We start from the raw sequence: 21,877 nt of genomic DNA, 5'->3' as shown, positions 1-21,877 counted from the left end.
CCAAGGAATGTTTCTTTGGATTAGAGGAAACAAAATATTTGGGCTACTTAGTAGGCAGATGGTTGGTATGATCATAGTGTTCGAAAGAAGATGCTATACTGAAATGTCCCCGTCCGAAGACCAAGAGGCAGGTCCAAGCCTTTCTTGGATTAGTGGGATACTACCACTATTTCGTACCTCATTTCACATAGAGGGTGACACCCTTGACAAATCTTACAAAGAAAGGGGCTCCAAATTACATGGTATAGGATGATAAATCCCGTACTGCATTTTGTGACCTTAAGCAGATGCTGACACTGGCACCAGTTTTAATGGATCCTAAGTTTTGTCTGCCTTTTATTCCCCACACCGACACTCCGGACACAGGACTGGGTGCTGTACTGAGCCAAACCGTCAAAGGCGTTGAACGCCTCATTATGTGGTTAAGCTGGAAACTGCTAGACTGTGAAACTAGGTATGTGGCGGTGAAACAGGATCTTTAGTGATTAAATGGGCAGTTACACAGCTGATCTATTACCTTGTGGGCCGTGAGTTCACCTTAGTTACTGATCATGCTGCCTTGCAGTGGATGGCAGAGCACAAGGGATCAAACCTATCAGTCACAAGGTGTTTTTTGGATCTACAGCCTTTCAAGTTTACTGTCATTTATCGTTTGGGTTCTCTCCAGGCCAATGCTGATGCTCTTTCTTGTTTTCACTACCTCTCGGTTCCGGCCAACTGACCTGATGGGTCTTGGCTGAGATGGAGAGGCTGTGTGACATACATGCACTTAAGAGACAGTTTGTGGACTTGATAATAAATGTTTCTCAGCCAAGCCAATGGGTGGAGCTGTCCAGTAATTCTCTTTCCTCTTTTCACTCTGCAGACCCTCAACAGAACCCGCCTCAAAATGACATCGTTATAACCTGCCAAGATACCTCCTTCTGATGACATTACTTCTGGTTCCGGTTCCACATGCTCCTTCCTCACCCTGTCTCCAACACATATATACATCATCTTGACTTATATATAGCAGTTCTGTTTGAACTCCCTGTCTCTAAAGATGTTGCTTTATTTTTTTTATTTTTTTTGCATTTTTTTTTAAGTATATGGGTTACAAATTCCCCAAACCTTTATCATCATTCAAGATTGTTACTACAATAGGCATTTGATAATTATGTTGTGAATGAAAGCTTAACTTGCCATTATTTATTATTATTTTTAAATATTTTAGAAAGATATGTAGATTAGATTTACTAAAAATATATACTAGTCAAATTATAATTAAAATGATTCACAAACTTTAAAAACAGTATTGTTCAATTATTGTAAGTATATACAGTAAATTATTTGACACAACTATGTTGCCAGATGTTTTTAAAACATACCTTGTTTAAACTGCGAGCAGCACTGTCTTTTCCACCAGGTGTTAGGTTACGTAGTTGTATATCAAGTAGATCTACTACTTGGTCCAAAGCTTTGACAGTGTACGTGATGTCTCCAGCATGAATCTGACTCTTTGTTTGCTCTGAAAGTTCTCTTGCAATGATGGCTGCAGTTTCTCCTGCTTTAAGCTGGAGAGGAAATGAAAAAAAATCAATAAAATGATATATGCATTCAACTTTTTCATGTAAATGCAACCGAATATCAAGTATGTGAAGATATTTTTGAAGTTAGATAAACGAAAATCATTATCTAGTTATAACAGTTTCATTTTTACAGAATACAAAAATGTTAATCATTTTCAATTTTAAAAATGACTTTAACAATAGTATTTTAATATTTAATGTATTTAATTTTATTCTTACATGATAGCAATCAACATAGTCTCAACTGAATTACAACAATGAAAAGGGATACGTCTATGTTGTGATGTGAGATTTTACATATAACTTGATAAATATTTTGTATGTCTTTATTTGTTATTTAGGCAAAGCAATGTAATTTAGTGTTTGCACCCTCCCCCCCACCCCCCTAAAGAATTGGTCTGTTTGAATTTTACGACAGGATTTGGGGGATGTGTTTTAAACCAGTTTGCGAAGTGTTTCTTTGCTAAAGTCATTTCTACCCCCGCAAATAGGCTAAGGTGTACTTTAACATATGGTTTGGGGGCAGGTGTTAAGATGTTGTATTTCCCCATTGGTCTGAGGTATGGCTGTTTGGAATTGGCTTGTGTCAGACACTTTTAAGTATCATGATGTCCTATTGGTTGTATGGGTTGGACAGAGAATTTATAAATTTGCTTGTTCAACCACATTCTCTCTCTTACTAACCAACATCTGAAAGAAGCATCTCTCTTGCTAACCTGTGATGATGAAGACAACACAATGAAGAGCACAGCTCAGCAGCCATTTTGAATAGACATGTGGCTGAAAGCGGAGCACCAATGATGCTTTAACTAGAGACATTTAAGTAACTACAAGACTGTGTGCTGCCTGAACTACATATCACCATTTAATCAGGTTGTATGGTTGCCAATATTCAAATATACTTTGCATTTTGTTATTATTTATGAATATTATCAATAATACATTATCTTATGTGTAACTTAACTTCTGCTTGTCTTTTTACTACATCTAATTGCCTGAGGTTATAGATATAGAAGGGAATGTGGGTATGAGATATATACAATAGTACCTTATAAACAGTGGTAAGTCTGTGAGATTAGGCATTCTAAGGCTACATATTAATAATACAATAGGGGAAAGTAGAGCAATATATATTAATCTACCGAGACAAAACAATTGGCGTAGTCGGGCAGGATTTTGGGGTAACCATGTTTTGCAAATACTGTTGATGTGTATGTGTGTTTATGTATGTGAATTTTAGGGCATCCAGTATACAAATGTGGTGGAAGTAAAACATTGTTTGGTTGCTGAATGGAATATAACCAACAAAGTGTAGAAACTTCATGTGTGTCAAGAGGACACCCGCATGTTTGTTAGTGCTGGTGGTAGTGAGTCCCTAATTAAGGTGCTAGAGAGTGGTGGAACATTGCATGCGTCATTCATACGACATTTAAGTGGTTAAAGTGCTAGGGAGTGATGGGACATGCATGCATCATTCATACGGCACTTATTTGTTTAGAATCTTGGTGTATGTACATGTATGTTTGCTTACAGGGGCAAAAGTAGGCCAACCCATAACGAAGGTGGCAAATTGTATTAGAGTAAAATTGTAGACTCAGAAATGCCTAAATTTATATTAAAGTCAGCCATCTTCCAGTGGACTGGCAGAAGCAAGCAGGCTAAAGCTAAGAAATGCAAACCTGTAGTGCAGGTAGAGAAAGCAGAAGCTGAGCTGAGCATGCCACAAAATGGAAGGGGGCTGGAAGGATTAAAAGCAGGAAAACAGAGATCAGGTTTAAAGAAGTTGCTGTTATAAGAGGTTTACTATCTTGTATTATTGGTAATAAGGAAGATCAGTATGAGAAAGAAAATAGCAAAGTGAATGAAAGTTGTGGAATGTTGTGTGAGAGTTTTGAAAGATGTAACAGTTGGTGTGATAATTGTGAAGTGCTAGCATGTAGAACAGGCATGTCAAACTCACTACCATTGGTGGGCCGCTTCGACTGCCATACGTGTGTCAGTGGGCCGTACTGTAACAAATACTATTATACTATTATACAAAATTACTGTAGCTTTCTTTCCAATACTGAAAACTTTAAAAAATGTAACACTTAAAGTTTAAAGTTTAAAGAAAAGCAATTTATTTCCATGCAGTCTCCATACAACAGTATAGAATTAGAGTCTTAGCCTCTTAGCTAGGTCCTTATTATATTATATTCATTATATTATATTCATTGCTTATATAGGAGCCTTACAGTGTGAGATTTATTTATTTTGTCCCGACACTTGGCATCTCTTGTTAGTAACCAGTTCGTCAATTTCAGGCTTGAAATCTTGTGCAGCTGCAACTTTTATGAGGGATGAAAGGTGCTCGACGGTAAGTCTTGAGCGATGTGGGGTTTTGGTAGCTTTCATTAACAAAAACAATTGCTCACAAAGGTAAGTGCTTCCGAACATTGACAGTACTCTCGATGCCAACTTATGGATCTGCACATACGAGGGTGGCAGGTAAGCATACAAGCCTGGCACACCAACTTCATTGTATTTTGCCTTCAGAATAGAATCTGTCTGCAGTTCAATCAATTCCATCTGGATATTCTCAGGCGCATTCTCAATGTTATAAGAGAACAGCGCAATGCCCTGTTTATATGAACTGAAATCATGAAAATGCTCACTGAATTCATTGCTCAGTAATTCAAGTTGGAAAACAAATCCTCCAAAAATAAATGTTACTTTACTAAGTTTACTTCAAAGTTTATATTGTAAAATAAGCCAATATGCAAAAAGCCACCTGACCTACAATAATTTTACAAACTCAAAATCACAAAAATATGTTAATATTTTGTTCGTTACAATACTAGCACAAAATTACATGAAACTAGAGCAAAAAAACGTGAAAATATGCAGGCTATTACTACTCGTGATTGACAGTTCTGCCTAGTGGCCAGTCTCAGCAGCCAAGTCAGTAGTGTAGCCTTAGCAGGGATGGCTCTAGGCTTGTGGCGGCCCTGGGCAGAGAAAGAATCGGTAGCCCCTTCGCCTGGCAATGTCAATACGGTATCTTATGCACGGTGGATGGCCACATCCGTTGCGGATACTGCATAGCCACCTCGTGCTCATGACACGCTTCTATATACGCGTGTCCATAACTTGAAAACCAAGTGGTGGCCCATGATTTTCTCAGTACGGCAAAACATTATAATACTACATATAGCTTACTGTTCCGACTCTAGCGACATTTGTAAATACAGCGTACTAATTAACAAGAAACACAATGTTTTTCGGCCACATTGCCGTCAGCTGTGTCGTTATTTTCTCTTTCTGTTTTATATTCAATATATATTGGCGTGGCGGCCCCTGGGATTTGGTGGCACTGTGCAGGTACACAGTTTGCACATGCCTAAGGCCACCCCTGCTGCAGCCTAGCACTTCAGTTGTGACGCTGCGGCTCATTAACTTTGGTCAAGGCTCGTGGCTATACTAGCAGATGACGTTTCCGGTACCGTAATGCCATGGGAAAACGCGCTTTTGTCAGAAGGCAGAAGTAAGAAAAGTCAATAAGTAACACTGAAGATGCAGAATGATTCAATCACAAACAATAGCAATCATTTTGTACAAGTTCAGTGCTAACCAGGAACTGTCATGCGGGCCGCACAGATTTCTGTTGCGGGCCGCGTGTTTGACATGCCTGATGTAGAACACCCACTGCTGAAGTGGAAAGCACAGAAAGCAGGAGGAACAAGGAGAGAAAACCACCCATGGTGAAAGTTAGGGCAATAGTAAAGGGATCTTACTGGAACCCTAAAACATGGGTGGGTGACTTACCTGAGACAGATGGGTGCTCAGAAAAAGAGTGGGAATGTGAGTGCGAGGAAATGGAGAGAGATGAAAGGAAGGGAAAACAGCAAGGATGTTTTCTTCCATTATTATTCTCCACTGCACCACAATCTCCAGATAATTCTGAGTTCTGTCCAGTACTTAAAGAACATGCTACACTGATAGATATTTCACCACTGTTAAGAAAGGTAACCGGTGCTGCATTGAAATTTGATTTAGGACAAAGAAATCAGATAGAAGGCAGAGGAGATGGTAAGTGTGAATGGCAATTGTTGACTAGAGGGCATGAAATGGATAATGGCTTAAAGATACTGAGTAAAGAAAGTGTGGAATTAAAACAAAGAACAATGGAAATTAAGGGAATTCAAGTGTTTGTGTGTGAAAGGTCTAAAAGTGCTAATGCAAGAATGGCTGAGTTGAAAAACAAGTGCACCAGTTTAGGATTTGGTTTGAATGAACCGAGACAAGCCAAAGAACAAAGGATGGGGGATGGTGCAGCAGGAAGGTTTCCAAACTCAGACAGCAAGTCAGGAATGCACAGGGGTGTGAAGGTCCTAACAGCTGTGCTGGGGCCAGCAGCAATTAAAAAGCACACACACTTAGGTTCAGTAATTCGAAACCTGACTGACCAGTTGTTTAAAAAGACAGTCTATGAATCTCCCTGCAATAAAATGGAGAAAAGTGAGCTGGTCTTGAGTGAAGAACACAGGTCAGTTTTAGGAGAGATGCTGGATCTGGCACTCGGATTTTGGAGAGGTTTTAGCCCACACTTTCAGGTAGCAGTTACCATACAATAAAAAAAAAGGACACAGGCAATGAAAAAAAAATAGAAGAGTAGTGCAGGAAGACAGGAAAAGGGAAAATAGTTATTTCTGTTTCAATTTCCTGATCTTCTGCAATAGTGCTACTTCTATTATTTGAGGTTTTACGGACTTTGGGTTTGTGCAGGTAGTAAATAGTGAAGGCAATTAGCAGAGTGAAATCCATGCAGGAGATTGGGTTACCATTGGCACATTGGAGCAGAGAGGTAGTGTGGCCAAGCTGTTCCAATGAATGCCTGGAAGCAAAGCTTGAGTGTTGGCACCAGGTTTTAACAACCAAAAAGATGAGATGGACAGAAACTGCTTTGTCACCTTCCATTTTGCAGACTTGCCTACATAGCAGAATGGATAAACAACGGAAAAGACCAAAGGCAAAGACTAAAGACAAAGACAAGAACAAGAACTGAAGAGACAGCAAGAAAAAGACACTTACTGGGGTTTAAGTGAGTAACAAGTCCACGAGTCATGCAATAAGAAGGCTAGTCAGAATACCGTAGATACTCGCGTATTAGTCGATGTCGCAGATAAGTCGAGTGTATTGTTTAAGCCGAAAATTACAAAATTTGTTATGACCCGCGTATAAGTCAAGGGTAAAATTTGACAGTTATCAGAGACAGAGGGCAACAATCAGCTGTTAAAGGCGACAAAACTCACTGTCACGTCACAGGCATTCCCTCTGTGCTTGGAGAAATGCTAGACTCGTTGACTCAGCAACTAATCCTTGCGTGTGCGTGAGTTGCGAAATGTAAACAAAGGCAAGATGGCATCGATATATCACAAGGGAGCAAAGCGACTGCAGAAAAGAAAACACTCAGCAGACGATGTTTTGCACATTATCGCTCAGTCAGACTCTGATTTTTCAGAATCGGATTTTATTGACAGTGATCAGGAATCGAGCAAGAGAGTGAGAAGCCGGCATCAGCTGATCGGACACCAGCCGATGCCGCGCCAGCAGATCAGCTGCCAGCTGAACGCATTCGCACAGCCGATGCAGCTACGGCAAGGTTCGCGTGGGAGGAATACCCAGACATTGATCCGTGGGAGCCGAACTGGCTACCGGACTTCACAAGACAGCATGGCTTGCTGTTGGACACGACAGATCACCCGCTGCTGGACTACTTCAGGCTGCTCTCTCCTGATGCTGCTTTTCAGCTACTGTCAGATGAAACAAACAGGTAGGCAGAGAAATTGTTTGAATCGTGGGCTGCACTTGCATCGCATTGATAGTGTGTGTTGCCATGGTTCTTTTGATTCTAAATCTGGTTGCATGTGGCAGCTAATGGTATGTTTGTTATCCAAAACCTGCAAAAGCTAATGCTCAAATTCAAGTACAGTATTTCACAGTTCATCCATCCATCCATCCATCCTTTTCCGCTTATCCGAGGTCGGGGGCAGCAGCTTGAGCAGAGATGCCCAGACTTCCCTATCCCCGGCCACTTCTTCTAGCTCTTCCGGGAGAATCCCAAGGCGTTCCCAGGCCAGCCGAGAGACATAGTCCCTCCAACGTGTCCTGGGTCTTCCCCGGGGCCTCCTCCCGGTTAGACGTGCCCGGAACACCTCACCAGGGAGGCGTCCAGGAGGCATCCTGATCAGATGCCCGAGCCACCTCATCTGACTCCTCTCGATGCGGAGGAGCAGCGGCTCTACTCTGAGCCCCTCCCGGATGACTGAGCTTCTCACCCTATCTTTAAGGGAAAGCCCAGGCACCCTGCGGAGGAAACTCATTTCAGCCGCTTGTATTCGCGATCTCGTTCTTTCGGTCACTACCCATAGCTCATGACCATAGGTGAGGGTAGGAACATAGATCGACTGGTAAATTGAGAGCTTCGCCTTGTGGCTCAGCTCCTTTTTCACCACGACAGACCGATGCAGAGCCCGCATTACTGTGGATGCCGCACCGATCCGACTGTCGATCTCAAACTCCATTCTTCCCTCACTCGTGAACAAGACCCTGAGATACTTGAACTCCTCCACTTGGGGCAGGATCTCGCTACCAACCCTGAGAGGGCACTCCACCCTTTTCTGGCTGAGGACCATGGTCTCAGATTTGGAGGTGCTGATTCCCATCCCAGCCGCTTCACACTCGGCTACGAACCGATCCAGACAGAGCTGAAGATCACGGCCTGATGAAGCAAACAGGACAACATCATCTGCAAAAAGGGGTGACCCAATCCTGAGCCCACCAAACCGGACCCCCTCAATGCCCTGGCTGCGCCTAGAAGTTCTGTCCATAAAAGTTATGAACAGAATCGGTGACAAAGGGCAGCCGTGGCGGAGTCCAACTCTCAATTGGAAACGGGTTCGACTGACTGCTGGCAATGCGGACCAAGCTCTGGCACCGATCGTACAGGGACTGAACAGCCCTTATCAGGGGGTCAAGTACCCCATACTCTCGGAGTATCCCCCACAGGATTCCCCAAGGGACACGGTCGAATGCCTTTTCCAAGTCCACAAAACACATGTAGACTGGTTGGGCAAACTCCCATGCACCCTCCAGGACCCTGCTAAGGGTGTAGAGCTGGTCCACTGTTCCGCGACCAGGACGAAAACCACACTGTTCCTCCTGAATCCGAGGCTCGACTATCTGACGAACCCTCCTCTCCAGGACCCCGAATAGACTTTTCCAGGGAGGCTGAGGAGTGTGATCCCTCTGCAGTTGGAACACACCTTCCGGTCCCCTTTCAATAAGAGGGGGACCACCACCCCGGTCTGCCAATCCAGAGGCACTGTCCCTGATGTCCATGCGATGTTGCAGAGGCGTGTCAACCAAGACAGTCCTACAACATCCAGAGCCTTGAGGAACTCCGGGCGTATCTCATCCACCCCCAGGACCCTGCCACCAAGGAGTTTTTTGACCACCTCGGTAACCTCAGTCCCAGAGATGGGGGAGCCCACCTCTGAGTCCCCAGGCTCTGCTTCCTCATTGGAAGGCATGTTAGTGGAATTGAGGAGGTCTTCGAAGTACTCCCCCCACAGACCCACAACGCCCCAAGTTGAGGTCAGCAGCGCACCATCCCCACCATATATAGTGTTGACACTGCACTGCTTCCCCTTCCTGAGACGCCGGATGGTGGACTAGAATCTCCTCGAAGCCGTCCGAAAGTCGTTCTCCATGGCCTCCCCAAACTCCTCCTATTGCCCGAGTTTTTGCCTCAGCAGTATTTCACAGTTTAAAGAATTATTTAGTGAAATTACTAGAATAGATGAAGAACAAGCCAGGCGTCCAAATGAAGTTCTCCACAGGAAAAGGCAGGCCCTGCATACAGAATTTAACATCTTAACAACTAAAGAAACTGAACAACTTATTTATAAGTCTAGACAGCATTACTATTAACACGGAGAAAAAGCTAATAAGCTTTTAGCTCAACAAATTCATAAACAAGAAGTTCACAATGCAATACCAGTAATCACCAACAAGAATGGAGAAGAAATCATTGACCATAATAAAATAATGCACACATTTAGAGATTATTATAAGTCTTTATATTCTACTGAGCCCAAAGAAGACAACACACAATCTAATGCATTACAAATTACCCGGAAGTGCTGGGGGGAAGAGGATTGTGGACACCCGGAGGACTTCCGGATGTACCGTCAGAGCTTCCGCCACACGAGGGTGTGGCTACGGAGCCCCTCAGGATACACCTGGAGTCCTTCCGGGGTGAATAAAAGGGGCCGCCTCCCTCCAGTCAGGGGCAAGAGTCGGGTGGAAGAGGACGAAGCTTAGTGGAGAGGAGTGGAGGCAGACCAGAGACAGTTAAGGCATTGTGCTGTGGCCAGGACTTAAAGGGGTGATTGGTGATTCGGCACTGGGTGTGTGCACTACTATATTGTACATATTGTAAATAAACGTGTGTTGGGTGAAACTATGGCATCTACCTGTCTGTGTCCGGGCTGTTCCCCACAGAATTTTAACGCATAAATTTTTCGACTTATACAATACATGAGTATCTATGGTAGCTATAGTTTAAAAGGAAAGGTTTGTTCATTACTGCAGCAAATTTATATTCCAAGGGGTGGAAACTGAACAAACCAGTTAGGAATGCCAAAATAAGTGGATTAATTTTGAGTTCATAAAGTATACATTCTGGGTATTAATTAAGTGGGATAATTAATATAATTAATACTATTATTAAGGAAAATGTATACTAAGAAAATTGGTGAACAATTCAGGAAAGCAGGTGCACCTGGTACATTTGCAAGTCATATGGGCTTCAATGTTTAGGTATAGTCTAATTGGGAAAATACGGAAGTCCTGCTGAGGTTGTCAGCTGTGGTACAAGCAGAGGACCAGTGGGCCAGTTCTGAACCGAGGTGTTTAGCACAACGAGTATGCATATGGTGAGCAAACAGCTCTAGGGGTGGTCTACAGGGGGAATGATGAGTTGCATAGCTGTGATTTCTCATGGTGGTGATGCCAGCCTATACTGGTAAAGGCTGATGGCAGTCAAGAGTTGCACCATGGGTAGGAAAGCAAAAGAGGCAACTAAGTCAACCCCAAATGTGTGAAGAGGGACCACAAAGGTTGGTTTGTGAACAGTTTATGCAGTGGCACATGTGCTCTCACTTGGGCAGAAGTGGTTGTACCGGCACCTGTGGCATGTTACCATTCAAATTTTGATATTAATTGTACAGCTGCATATGCTTAAACAGATAGTTTGGGACAGGGGTCTAATTAGCAGTTAGACACAAAACAAGTAAAGAACAAAGGTCAGTTTTAGGAATTCACAATAGACTTAAATTGCAGTACAGTTAGTTTAGTGGAAGGTGTGGACTTGTCTCATTTTGAACCACCAGATCTGATGACATATGAAGACTGCAGAAAGCTAAATAAACAGTTGAAGCAAGCCGGAGCAGATACAAGTCATCAGAAGTGCATCCAAGTTCTTCAGATTGTCTTTGAAATAAATAAGGTATGTAATGGACAAATGGTCATGGACAACTATTAACACTGGGACAGGTGTTAAGATGTTGTATTTCCCCATTGGTCTGAGGTATGGCTGTTTGGAATTGGCTTGTGTCAGACGCTTTTAAGTATCATGATGTCCTATTGGCTGTATGGGTTGGACAGAGAATTTATAAATTTGCTTGTTCAACCACATTCTCTCTCTCTTACTAACTAGCATCTGAAAGAAGCATCTCTCTTGGTAACCTGTGATGATGAAGACAACACAATGAAGAACACAGCTCAGCAGCCATTTTGAACAGACATGTGGCTGAAAGCTGAGCACCAATGATGCTTTAACTAGAGACATTTAAGTAACTACAAGACTGTGTGCCACCTGAACTACATATCACCATTTAATCAGGTTGTATGGTTGCCAATATTCAAATATACTTTGCATTTTGTTATTATTTATGAATATTATCAATAATACATTATCTTATGTGTAACTTAACTTCTGCTTGTCTTTTTACTACATCTAATTACCTGAGGTTATAGATATAGAAGGGAAGGTGGGGATAAGTTATATAAAATAGTACTTTATAAACAGTGGTAAGTCTGTGAGATTAGGCATTCTAAGGCTACATATTAATAATACAACAGGAGAAAGTAGAGCAATATATATTACTCTACCGAGACAAAACAATCTACCACTAGTTTCTTACAAAGACACAATCCATTACTATTTTTCTGACCTCATTTAGTAATACTAGCCAACCCGCGGCGTAGCGTACGCCGCATAATTATTTATTGATGGGTGAACACTTCCTGAAAAACACAGTTGTCCAAATGGGGTGGGTTTGAGGATACGACTGTGAGTGAATGAAAAGATGGAACTCTGGAGAGAGCAACATACAATTGTCCATGACTGAAAACTGGCTCTGTCTTGCATCTTGCCTGCCATGGTCAGCTGCCTTAGTGAATTATATATATAGATAGAAGATTATACCATAGAATGCACAGCGTAATAGTAAACTAAATGTAAAAACATTGAATAACACTGAGAAAACCTTGAACTACAGAGAAAACTTAACACTGCAAGAGTTCGCGCTATAGTGCTACGAACCGCTCGGTAAAAACACTTTTTTAATGAGTTTTAAGCACTGGGAAAAAAATGAACATTTGAAAAATCTGTAATTTAATAAACCACCAAGAAAAATTACATTGCAACAATGCACGCTATGGACCAATCGCTGTAAACAGAAGTGAAAACAAAATCAAGCCCGGTGCATTCTTTAACTGCCTTCTCTGCCATATGCGTCCAGCCCCCTCTCTCTCATGCGTGTGTCTCTCTTGCACGCCTGTGTGTGTGTGTCTCTCTCTCTTGCGCCTGTGTGTGTGTCTCTCTCTCTCTCGTGCGCCTGTGTGTGTGTGTCTCTCTATCCCGCACCTGTGTGTGTGTGTGTGTCTCTCTCTCACGCGCTTGTGTGTGTGTCTCTCTCTCGTGCGCCTGTGTGTGTGTGTGTCTCTCTCGCGCGCCTGTGTGTGTCGCGCTCTCTCTCTCTCTCTGGTTCGCTCGCTCGCTGCACAGGGAATGCACAGGGAGAGATTGAAGACGTGCGGAAATCATCGGCGCACACGGCTGCTTAGTGAATTGTTGGTGGGCTGGGCTCTGTGAGTTGGCGGGCGTGGCTCTGTCTTGCATCTTGCCTGCCATTGTCTCGTGTGTGTGTGTGTGTGTGTGTGTGTCTCTCACGCACCTGTGTGTGTGTGTGTCTCTCTCGCGCGCCTGTGTGTGTGTGTCTCTCTCGCGCGCCTGTGTGTGTCGCTCGCTCGCTTGCTGCACAGGAAATGCACAGGGAAAGACTGAATACGTGCGGAAATCATCGGCGCGCACGGCTGCTTAGTGAATTGTTGGTGGGTGGGGCTCTGTCTTGCGTCTTGCCTGCCATGGTCGGCTGCTTTTGTGAATTATGTTGGTGGGCAGGGCTCAGTGAGTTGGCGGGTGGGGCTCTGTCTTGCGTCTTGCCTGCCATGGTCGGCTGCTTTAGTGAATTATATATTTGAATTTGGCGCCATTTGTGCGGTAAAGTGTTGCCAACGAAAAAAAAAAACAGCGTGACAGCTCACAGTTCAGGGTTATTAAAAATGGAGTGCTACACGAAAGAACAGCGCGTTTTCATTGTTGAGCAATATTTTAAAAATAATGAAGGTTTGGCAGCTAAAGTTCGCAATTTTCATACAAAATATGGTCGGAATAGTGATTTAACTTCATCAACTGTGAAAAGATTAATTAAAAAATTCAGGGAGACTGGATCAATTAGTGATCTTAGACACTCTGGCCGTCCACACACAACACAACACAACACAAAACATCGAAGCAGTTCGTGAGAGTGTTGTTGAGAGTCCAGGAACATCAATTCGGCACCGTGGTCAAGAATTGAACATTTCCAGAAGCTCTCTACAGCGTATTCTCACGAAAGATTTGCATCTTCATGCTTACAAAGTTCAATTGAGTCAAGAACTGAAGTCTACTGACCACGCACAGCGAAGAGAGTTCGTTGAATGGATTATGGAACAACAACAAGTGAATGCCGATTTTATGAACAAAATCATCTTCAGCAATGAGGCTCATTTTCATCTTGATGGCTTCGTTAATCGTAAAAATTGTTGCATTTGGGGTTCAGAAAATCCACGAGTGATTGTTTGAAGTCTAAGGTTTATGCCATCAAGCCCACGACTACCCACACCTTGAAGGAGGAAATTGAGCGCTGTATCAACGAAATTCATCCACATTTATGCAAAACGGTCATGGAAAATTTCAACAAAAGAGTGCGTATGTGCCAGCAAAGCCGTGGAGGCCATTTACCCGATATGCTATTCCATACATAACCCTATACTGTATACTTTATGAATCAATTAAAAATTTACAATTTTTAATTAAAAACCTGTGTTCTCTATCAAAATTACTTCTTGCGTGAATTTTGGGACACCCTCTATATATAGATACTACATCTCTGTTAATCTATTTTTTTCAATATAGTAATTATAACACAAAATGTAAAGGCATTTAAAATCCTGCATCACTGAATCAAAGGCAAAGTTTTTAGTTGTGAATAGTGCAATGTGTCTATCATGTTATGATTTCTGATATTTCCACAGCATAACATAATCCAACATTATGCAATTATACCATGTATGCAGGTATACTAAAATTAAATTGTGGCATAACCACTATATTTCTTAAATTAATATTTTAACTATTGCACCTTCAATTCACAATTATACAAAATGTAGACTGTTTGCTTTGGGAGGTAAAAAGTTACAGCTATATCAAATTTATGCATAGCTCAGTCATATACTTTAAAATGATTGACAAAGTGACCACATACTGTTTAATCACTGTTCAAGTAGAAAACACTTCTACATCTTCTACACCTCTAACCTTTTTGCGAGCCCTACATTAAACCTTCAAATATTAATGTATAAATATATCCATGTCCATATCCATATCCATCCCCTTTAAGGTGTAAATCACTGACTTGCATAATCATAAATCCACTAAAGCATTATTTATGAAAAAATAGACCTATTCATGGTACCTTATTTCACAGTAAGCTGTTAGAATATTATGGAAAATATGTTATGAAGCCAGCAGTAGATGTGTACCTCAAAGTGATCATTCCTTCCTTGTACCCTGTGCTGACTGGATAAAGTCTGGCAACCTTGACCCTGAATGAATTAAGTGGGTCTGTGTACATAATATGTATGTTTGTGAATATTTTTGTTTAATTCAAGATATTGTATCAAATTTTAAAATATATTTAGCCCCCTCTAGCCAATGGTGCCATTCCACCAAAGCTGCTATGATAGACAAAAGATATCCACATCACAACTCTGCTCAGTTGGTATTAGTTGATTTTTTTTTAATTAAAAACACAAAAATGCAGTCCACATGTATTATGGAAATGTTGGGATGAGATTGCACCCACACCAATACTAGCAGCATGTATTTTATCTTCAAAAGTTAGTTTTACATCTAGGTGATGCAAGACTGGTGAAGTAGTGAAAACTCCTTTAATAACTCAAAAAACTGTTGAGCAGCAGTGCAAACAAACTTCCATAAAATATTTTAACATTGGTCATATTTAGATTTCTGAAATTAATGTAGGGATAAAACTATATTTTTTTTTTAACAAAAACAGCTATGAAAAAGAATCCCAGTCAGACTAGAGTAATGAAATCAAGCTACATAAAACACCTTACGATAAAAAACTGCCCTGCATCAATAACTTTATAAGATTTAATGATGCCCCTTTATGCCGGGGGAAAGCCACAACAGACACAGTGAGCCCAAAACAGAAGAAGAGAAGTAACTGAAAGAGAAGAATTAGGGATTACACCTGGGAACACAGCACAGACCATAGGTCAATCAGTCACAATCAAACACACTGCAGCTTGTCACTAATCTAAATTGAAATCTGAAGATCCACTGGTCTGCACTGCCAAAAGTTGAAGATTAGATTAAAGAAAAGCAGTAATACCAATTTACAGAGAGAAAATCAGACGATTTACATTGAGAGGCTAAGATTAGTTTTGCAGTGATCATACCAGACACAATAACCTCTCCCGAATGAAAGTCAGAATAACGGTAGAGCACTCCAGAGGAAAAAATATTTCCAGCAAAGACAGATAGACTAAAAGACAAGCAGTTAGGTACAAAAGCACAGAGACTGGAGAACAATCCCAAAACATATGGGGGAAGTAGCAGTGACATTTAGGACAATACATCATAAAGTCAGAGTCAGGTTCTGTAAACGTATAAAGTTTAAATGAAGATGTTGATCATTTTGGTGTACATAGATTTATGTATAGATGATATTAAGAATTGCTTTCCAAAAGCGGCAGGGAGAAGAAGGATGGTCACATTGTCAGACTAAACATAAAGCCGGAGGTCTGGCAAACAATTTTCATAGACTTTCATATAAAGATACTGCTGGCTTAAAGTTAGGAGATGATGAGGTAGAGAAGTTGTGAAGTAGGTGGTAAGAAGTGTAGAGGGTGTTAGTTCCCAATTTGACTTAAAAATTAAAAATTGGAGTTGGAGATACTAAAAGAAGAAAGGAACAGAGAGCCTAGAACATTCTGAATTTGGAGTTATCATTATGGCCACCTAGTATCTTAATATTTTGACCAACCCATTACCAAAAAAGATAAGCCAGATAGGCTGGCTGTTTCAAGACACATGTTAACAGTATGTGAAGAAAGGAATTTAGAAATAAAAATGTAGTCTAATCTTAAGTAAGAATGATGCCAAGAGAAGAAAAATAAAAATGGTTTAACAAAGGAATTCAATATCCAAAAAGATTGAACCAGGTTTAAATTACACGCACATCTGTACAGTGAGCAAGTTGACTGGGGAATGTCCTGAGGAAGAGAAGCTGACATATGTCAGAATCCTAACAAAGGACTCATACATGCATTTGAATCCATACCACCAATAATGCTGTAGCCTTTCAGATTTAAAATTTGGCAATATGCAAAAGGAATATAAATTCACACAAGACTGGTGAATAAATGCTATTTTCCTACTACTCAGTTCCATCACCATGTTACAGAATCCAGCAGCATCATTTGAACTTGTGCTACGCAATGTGAGATGCAAGTTGCATCAGAGAAAAATAACAGCACTTAGTAGTATTAGATGATGCAGAGGCCGCCGCAAAGTAGAGTTTGTCAACAAATTTGGGCACATCTTTGGTCAATGAATTGGATTCCTGACTTAATGCAACATTAACATTCTTTCACCATCAAGAAAACAATGACAGCAGCACATTTTCTCTCCTTCCTAGCCATCTGATAACAGATTTGGATTTTGTAAATTACCAATCTAAATACTACAGACTTGAAACTTGAGGTTAGCCAGATTTATGGACTCATCCATTTCTATTACTTACTTGTTTTTTTATGGTTTAAGTTTTTTTTTATGGTTCAAGAATTAATTTTCAAAATATACATTTAGTGACTGCATCTCAATAAAGGAAGTGATAAAGTCTAATTGTCAATAAGAACACAATAAATTGAAAGCACTCATGGATTATACCACAAAGGGATTTTCCTTATACTGGGAAGAAAAAGCAACTCAGTGCTAATAAAATTTTCAGGTGCCTCTGAATCTATTAGTGCAGGGAAAGATGTAGACTTCATTTTAACAAGAATTTGAGAATAATTACCATAAAAGTTTAGATTGTTACCATTGCCAGAAACACCTGCTCATAAAAAAAGGGCTGAATTTTTTTAGCCTCCAACTTAGTACAGGGTGCACACCAATGTTCTGAATTGCCTCAAAAAGGGCAAGAATCCTCAACAAGTTCAAATCTAAATCTCTAGAGACAGTTATTTCTTTTTTCATTCTGCAGGTTTTTAAATGGTTCCTTTTTTGTGAAATGATTTATTAACCTTTTATTTCTAATAAAGCAACTTTTATAAATTATTCAGAATTATGAGGATCACTGTCCTTTCCTTCATACCTTATTTAGCCACCAGTATTTTGTGACTATGTCCATCAGCATCCATTTTGGTTACAAGTTGCTATGCTTGTCACTGGTAACTTGAAATCACATTCATGTAATGTATTGTGTCATTAAGCCCACGTATACAAAGGTGGCATGGAAGGGTCAGTATACTAGGTTTGGGATAATTTAAAAATCATATATGTGTGCTTGATGTGTTAGCCTTTGCCTTTGATCCAGATCTTTGACAACTTATTTTTGCTATTCATTTTGGATTGTTGTCCCATTGTTTGCCTTCTGTTTACAACTTCTGCCTGTTCCCAGACATCATGCTTGCCTGCCCCTGTAGTATTTTTCCTTCTCCAGGGGCCTCATGTATAAACGGTGCGTACGCACAGAAATGTTGCGTATGAACATTTCCACGTTCAAATTGCGATGTATAAAACCTAAACTTGGTGTAAAGCCACGCACATTTCCATGGTACCTCATACCCTGGCGTACGCAATTTCTCCACTCAGTTTTGCAGACTGGCGGCATCCCACGTCAAAGCAGTGCTACTGTTCCTGTGTGGTCACCCTTTCTTTCTTAGATCCACATTCCTGACGCGGCTTTATATATACACTGAAACTAACTGCATATTGTTTATTAGTGTAATGCATCTGATTGTAATTAACCTGCAGCAATATAATGGGCCAGGGAATAGCCATAGTATTCCAAATACCATAACTGCTTTAGCGTTGTTACTCTCAATGCATCTTCTTCTTCTTTCAGCTGCTTCCGTTAAGGGTTGCCACAGCAGATCATCTTTTTCCATATTACTCTCACTGCACCACTCAGAGTATTTATATCACTGTATCTGAGTGGGGAATCACAGCAGCAGCTAATTGGAAAGAGAATTATCGGTATACAGCATGAAGCAGACACTACCTGAGCCACGGCAAAATGTTTCAGAGACTTTCCTGTACGGACTTCGCGGTTTAGAAAAAGTTTCCTCCCAAGAACTATAAACGCACTCAATCAGTCCATCAAGTGCTCCTTGTAGAACTGTTTGTACTTATAAGTACAATTACCTCACTGTAAACTTGCACTACAGTTATAATATTGCACAACCTGCGCCACTTTATAAAGCGCGTCTTTACATATGATGACGATATCATTTTTAAGATGAAATGCAGCAAAACATGTTGATTATATTATACAGATAAAACTTTAACTTCATTTAAATAATCTGTATTGTCAATAGTTAAACATATGAGAACACGGTGCCGCAGTGCTAGCTAGTTCAGGGATTGTTCCTGCATTGCGTTGTATTCTTGCTGGTGCTGATGCAACACTGGAAGGACAGATGGATAGAATAATTAAACATGTACTACGAAGATATTTCAATGTTCCTTAAAAGTTTTGAAGGATCGGCATTCTAAGCTTACAAATGGCTTCACGTCTATTACAGAGCTGATTTTGTGGCGATTGGGTATTTGGAGAAAGAAAAGTAAGGACTGGAATTGGAGGTTAGTACATTTGAAAGAGACAGTACTTCTGTAATAAATTATTTCATCGAAGGTTGCGCATGGCTTAGCAAGCCTCTTGCGTGAGACATGAACAAGCACTGCGCCACCGTGTTCCCATGTTTAATAACATGCTTTCATTCCTATTATCATGAAAAAGATATCACATATACATCTCAGTATTTTAATTATTCAGAGAGCTGTAATATCACGAATGTGAGCACATAGAAGATCAAATAAGAAGAAAGCATTTAACATGCTACTTTAGTTACAATGGGATTTGAGAAACTAGTAAATTAAACGATTTTAAGATGAAGTTTAATGGCAAATAAACTATGTGATTAAAGTGGGCATTTCAAGATTAAAGTTGACATTTCGTGCTTTTGTCCCACTGTGTGCCTATTTTTTTTGTCTGTACCCTAATAAGCTTTCATATGACACTCCGACGGTCTGCTACGAGTTGCCTTTTCACGGCAACTTTGATATGTGACTTCTTTTTTATTTCGGGCACTGTGCGACTTTGTGAACTTGAGCTTTCGAGTTTCTCCGACACTCTGTCACTCGATCAACTTCCTTTTGTTGATTATACCACTGTTTAAACCAACAAATAGTACATTTTTCCTTTGCCTCCACTTGGTATTCGCTGAAATTCTTATATTTTCCCCCGTGCTTTTCCCATTGTCTTTTCACAGAAGGCTATTTATATTGATTTGCATATTCAAAGAGGCATAATTCTGGGAGGAGTTGGGGTGGGACAGAAGGCGCGTGCACGTGCGATCGGGATTTATGTAGCGGAAGAATGTGGAAATTTGCGTACGTACAGATTCCTGCATCTGGATTTTTCTGTGCATACGCACATTCCCGCTTTTGTGCTTACGCCATGTTATAGTGTGAGTTCTATGCACGGCGTTATACATGAGGCCCCTGGTCTTTTTCCCTTCCTCTTCCATAGTATGCATTCTATTTATCTTTAGCTGAGCTTTCATATTATACACTTTGTTTGTTTACAACAATACTTTTAGACAACCTATATTTACATCCAACAATGCTAAATTATTAACTGAAGGTAAACACATACTTTTATTCTTAAATCTTTTTTTTTAAGTGCATCCTATGAAATGTATTCTTATCCTAAAATATTACAAACTATTTCAAATATTTCTTCTGGCTTTCTCCTTAGTCATGGTCACAACACAGAAAATATTTTAATATTCTATGAAACTATAAATAAAACAAACATCATGCTTTTCTTAAATGTCATATTCTACACTAGCAACCTCAGTATTCTTTAAATGTGTTGTTTTTTTATTAGGCAGCTTTCTGTATTTTATCAAATCTTTTTTAGTTTGTGCAGTAATCTGATAAGAATATTGTATAATTTCTGTCTAAAGTTAAAAATGGCATCCTTCAACATGCCAAGATACCAATTCCATTTTTTCATTACATGCAAATATTAAAATATAATGTTAGCCATCAATGTAAAGAGAGATGGCATTCATGATATCACAAGTTAAGTATGAAATTTGTACAAAAGTCCATTTATATTAATTTAGTTATACTGTATTAAATTTTCAAAAATTATATATAAAAAGATTTATTATCACAAAAACGCTCTGTATCACTACGAGGCTCAGAAGAGCACAAAAGACATAAATAAGCTGCCATCAAAGCAAACCAAGGCAAACAATGTCCAAAAAACACAAATCCAAAGATGAAGTCAAAAACAGAGCAAGAAGGAAAAAAAAAACACAATCACAATAACTGTCGGAAACAGTTGGAAACCTTCAGGATTTATAGAGTGAATGGCAGTTCCTGATGGTGATTGGAAGGACCATCCACAAAATACATGGAACATACCACAGGCTGCTTAAATAAACGAACGAAATCAAAAACAATTAATAATGCACATATTCAAAAAAGTAATATTAACATAAATAATGAATTTGAACTCCAGCCAGGAGAGGAACCCTGGCTGAGACATGATGACTATGCATATTTCAGTCCACTTAATATGGAATTTTACAGCTACTAGGTCATGTGCTATACTTTGGAAAAAGTTTTAACATGTTATGTTCTGACTGTATTCAGTTTATATACTTTTTAAACAGTTGTAATGTTTTTACACTTTCTCTGTAACAATATCCTCTGTTTGAGATTTAAAATAGCTGTCTGGCGAAAATTTATAATATCCTAAAAAATTGCTTGAGACATTGTCTTGATCATTACTTAGACTGTGAAAACACACAACAGACTGTGCAAGACATATGTATTTGGCTGTGTACTTTGTGTGCAGAGCAGGGTTTCTTTAAAGAAAAACACACATGGCAATTTGACTCAGGTTACAGCTAGGAGAACTAGGCATAGCCACATTATAATTCAACACCATCTTACAAGTACAAAAGATACTCAAAAAATGAAAGTGCACATCTACAATCCAGTAAAATGTTCAAGAACACAATACAAGAGAGAACAATAAAACAGTACAATTAAGTAAATGAATAAAATGAAACACATCTCTATTAAAAATACAATAAAACAACAAGTAATCAGAACAATTTAGTAGGAGAAGATCTATGGCAATTTGGAAAAGATGAGTTTTAAGATATATTCTACATCAAATAGGTGTAAAGTGATTATGAACATTTGTTTGACTCAATATGTGTGTAGCAGAATTCTGGACTAATTACAGCATGTTACCATGTTTAGCAAGGATATAAGACAAAAAAGCATTATAATTGTCTAGCCTTGATGTGACAAAACAATGAATTAT

The 21,877-nt window shown here is 39.9% G+C and overlaps 1 protein-coding gene across 12 annotated transcripts in view; it reads right to left on the bottom strand.

Annotated features, from left to right (window-relative positions):
* The window catches only part of adgrl3.1 (adhesion G protein-coupled receptor L3.1), a 1,303,645-nt gene that overhangs the window by 838,176 nt on the left and 443,592 nt on the right, over window positions 1-21,877 (bottom strand). For all 12 annotated transcript variants that reach the window (XM_051927733.1, XM_028802158.2, XM_051927732.1 and 9 more), the window contains exon 9: window positions 1,368-1,553. In XM_051927733.1, coding sequence (XP_051783693.1) covers window positions 1,368-1,553 — 186 coding nt within the window. The remainder of the gene's footprint in view (window positions 1-1,367; window positions 1,554-21,877) is intronic.

Source organism: Erpetoichthys calabaricus, chromosome 5 (genome assembly GCF_900747795.2).
Source record: "Erpetoichthys calabaricus chromosome 5, fErpCal1.3, whole genome shotgun sequence".
Lineage (NCBI taxonomy): Eukaryota > Metazoa > Chordata > Cladistia > Polypteriformes > Polypteridae > Erpetoichthys > Erpetoichthys calabaricus.
This window is presented reverse-complemented; position numbering and strand designations above follow the sequence as displayed.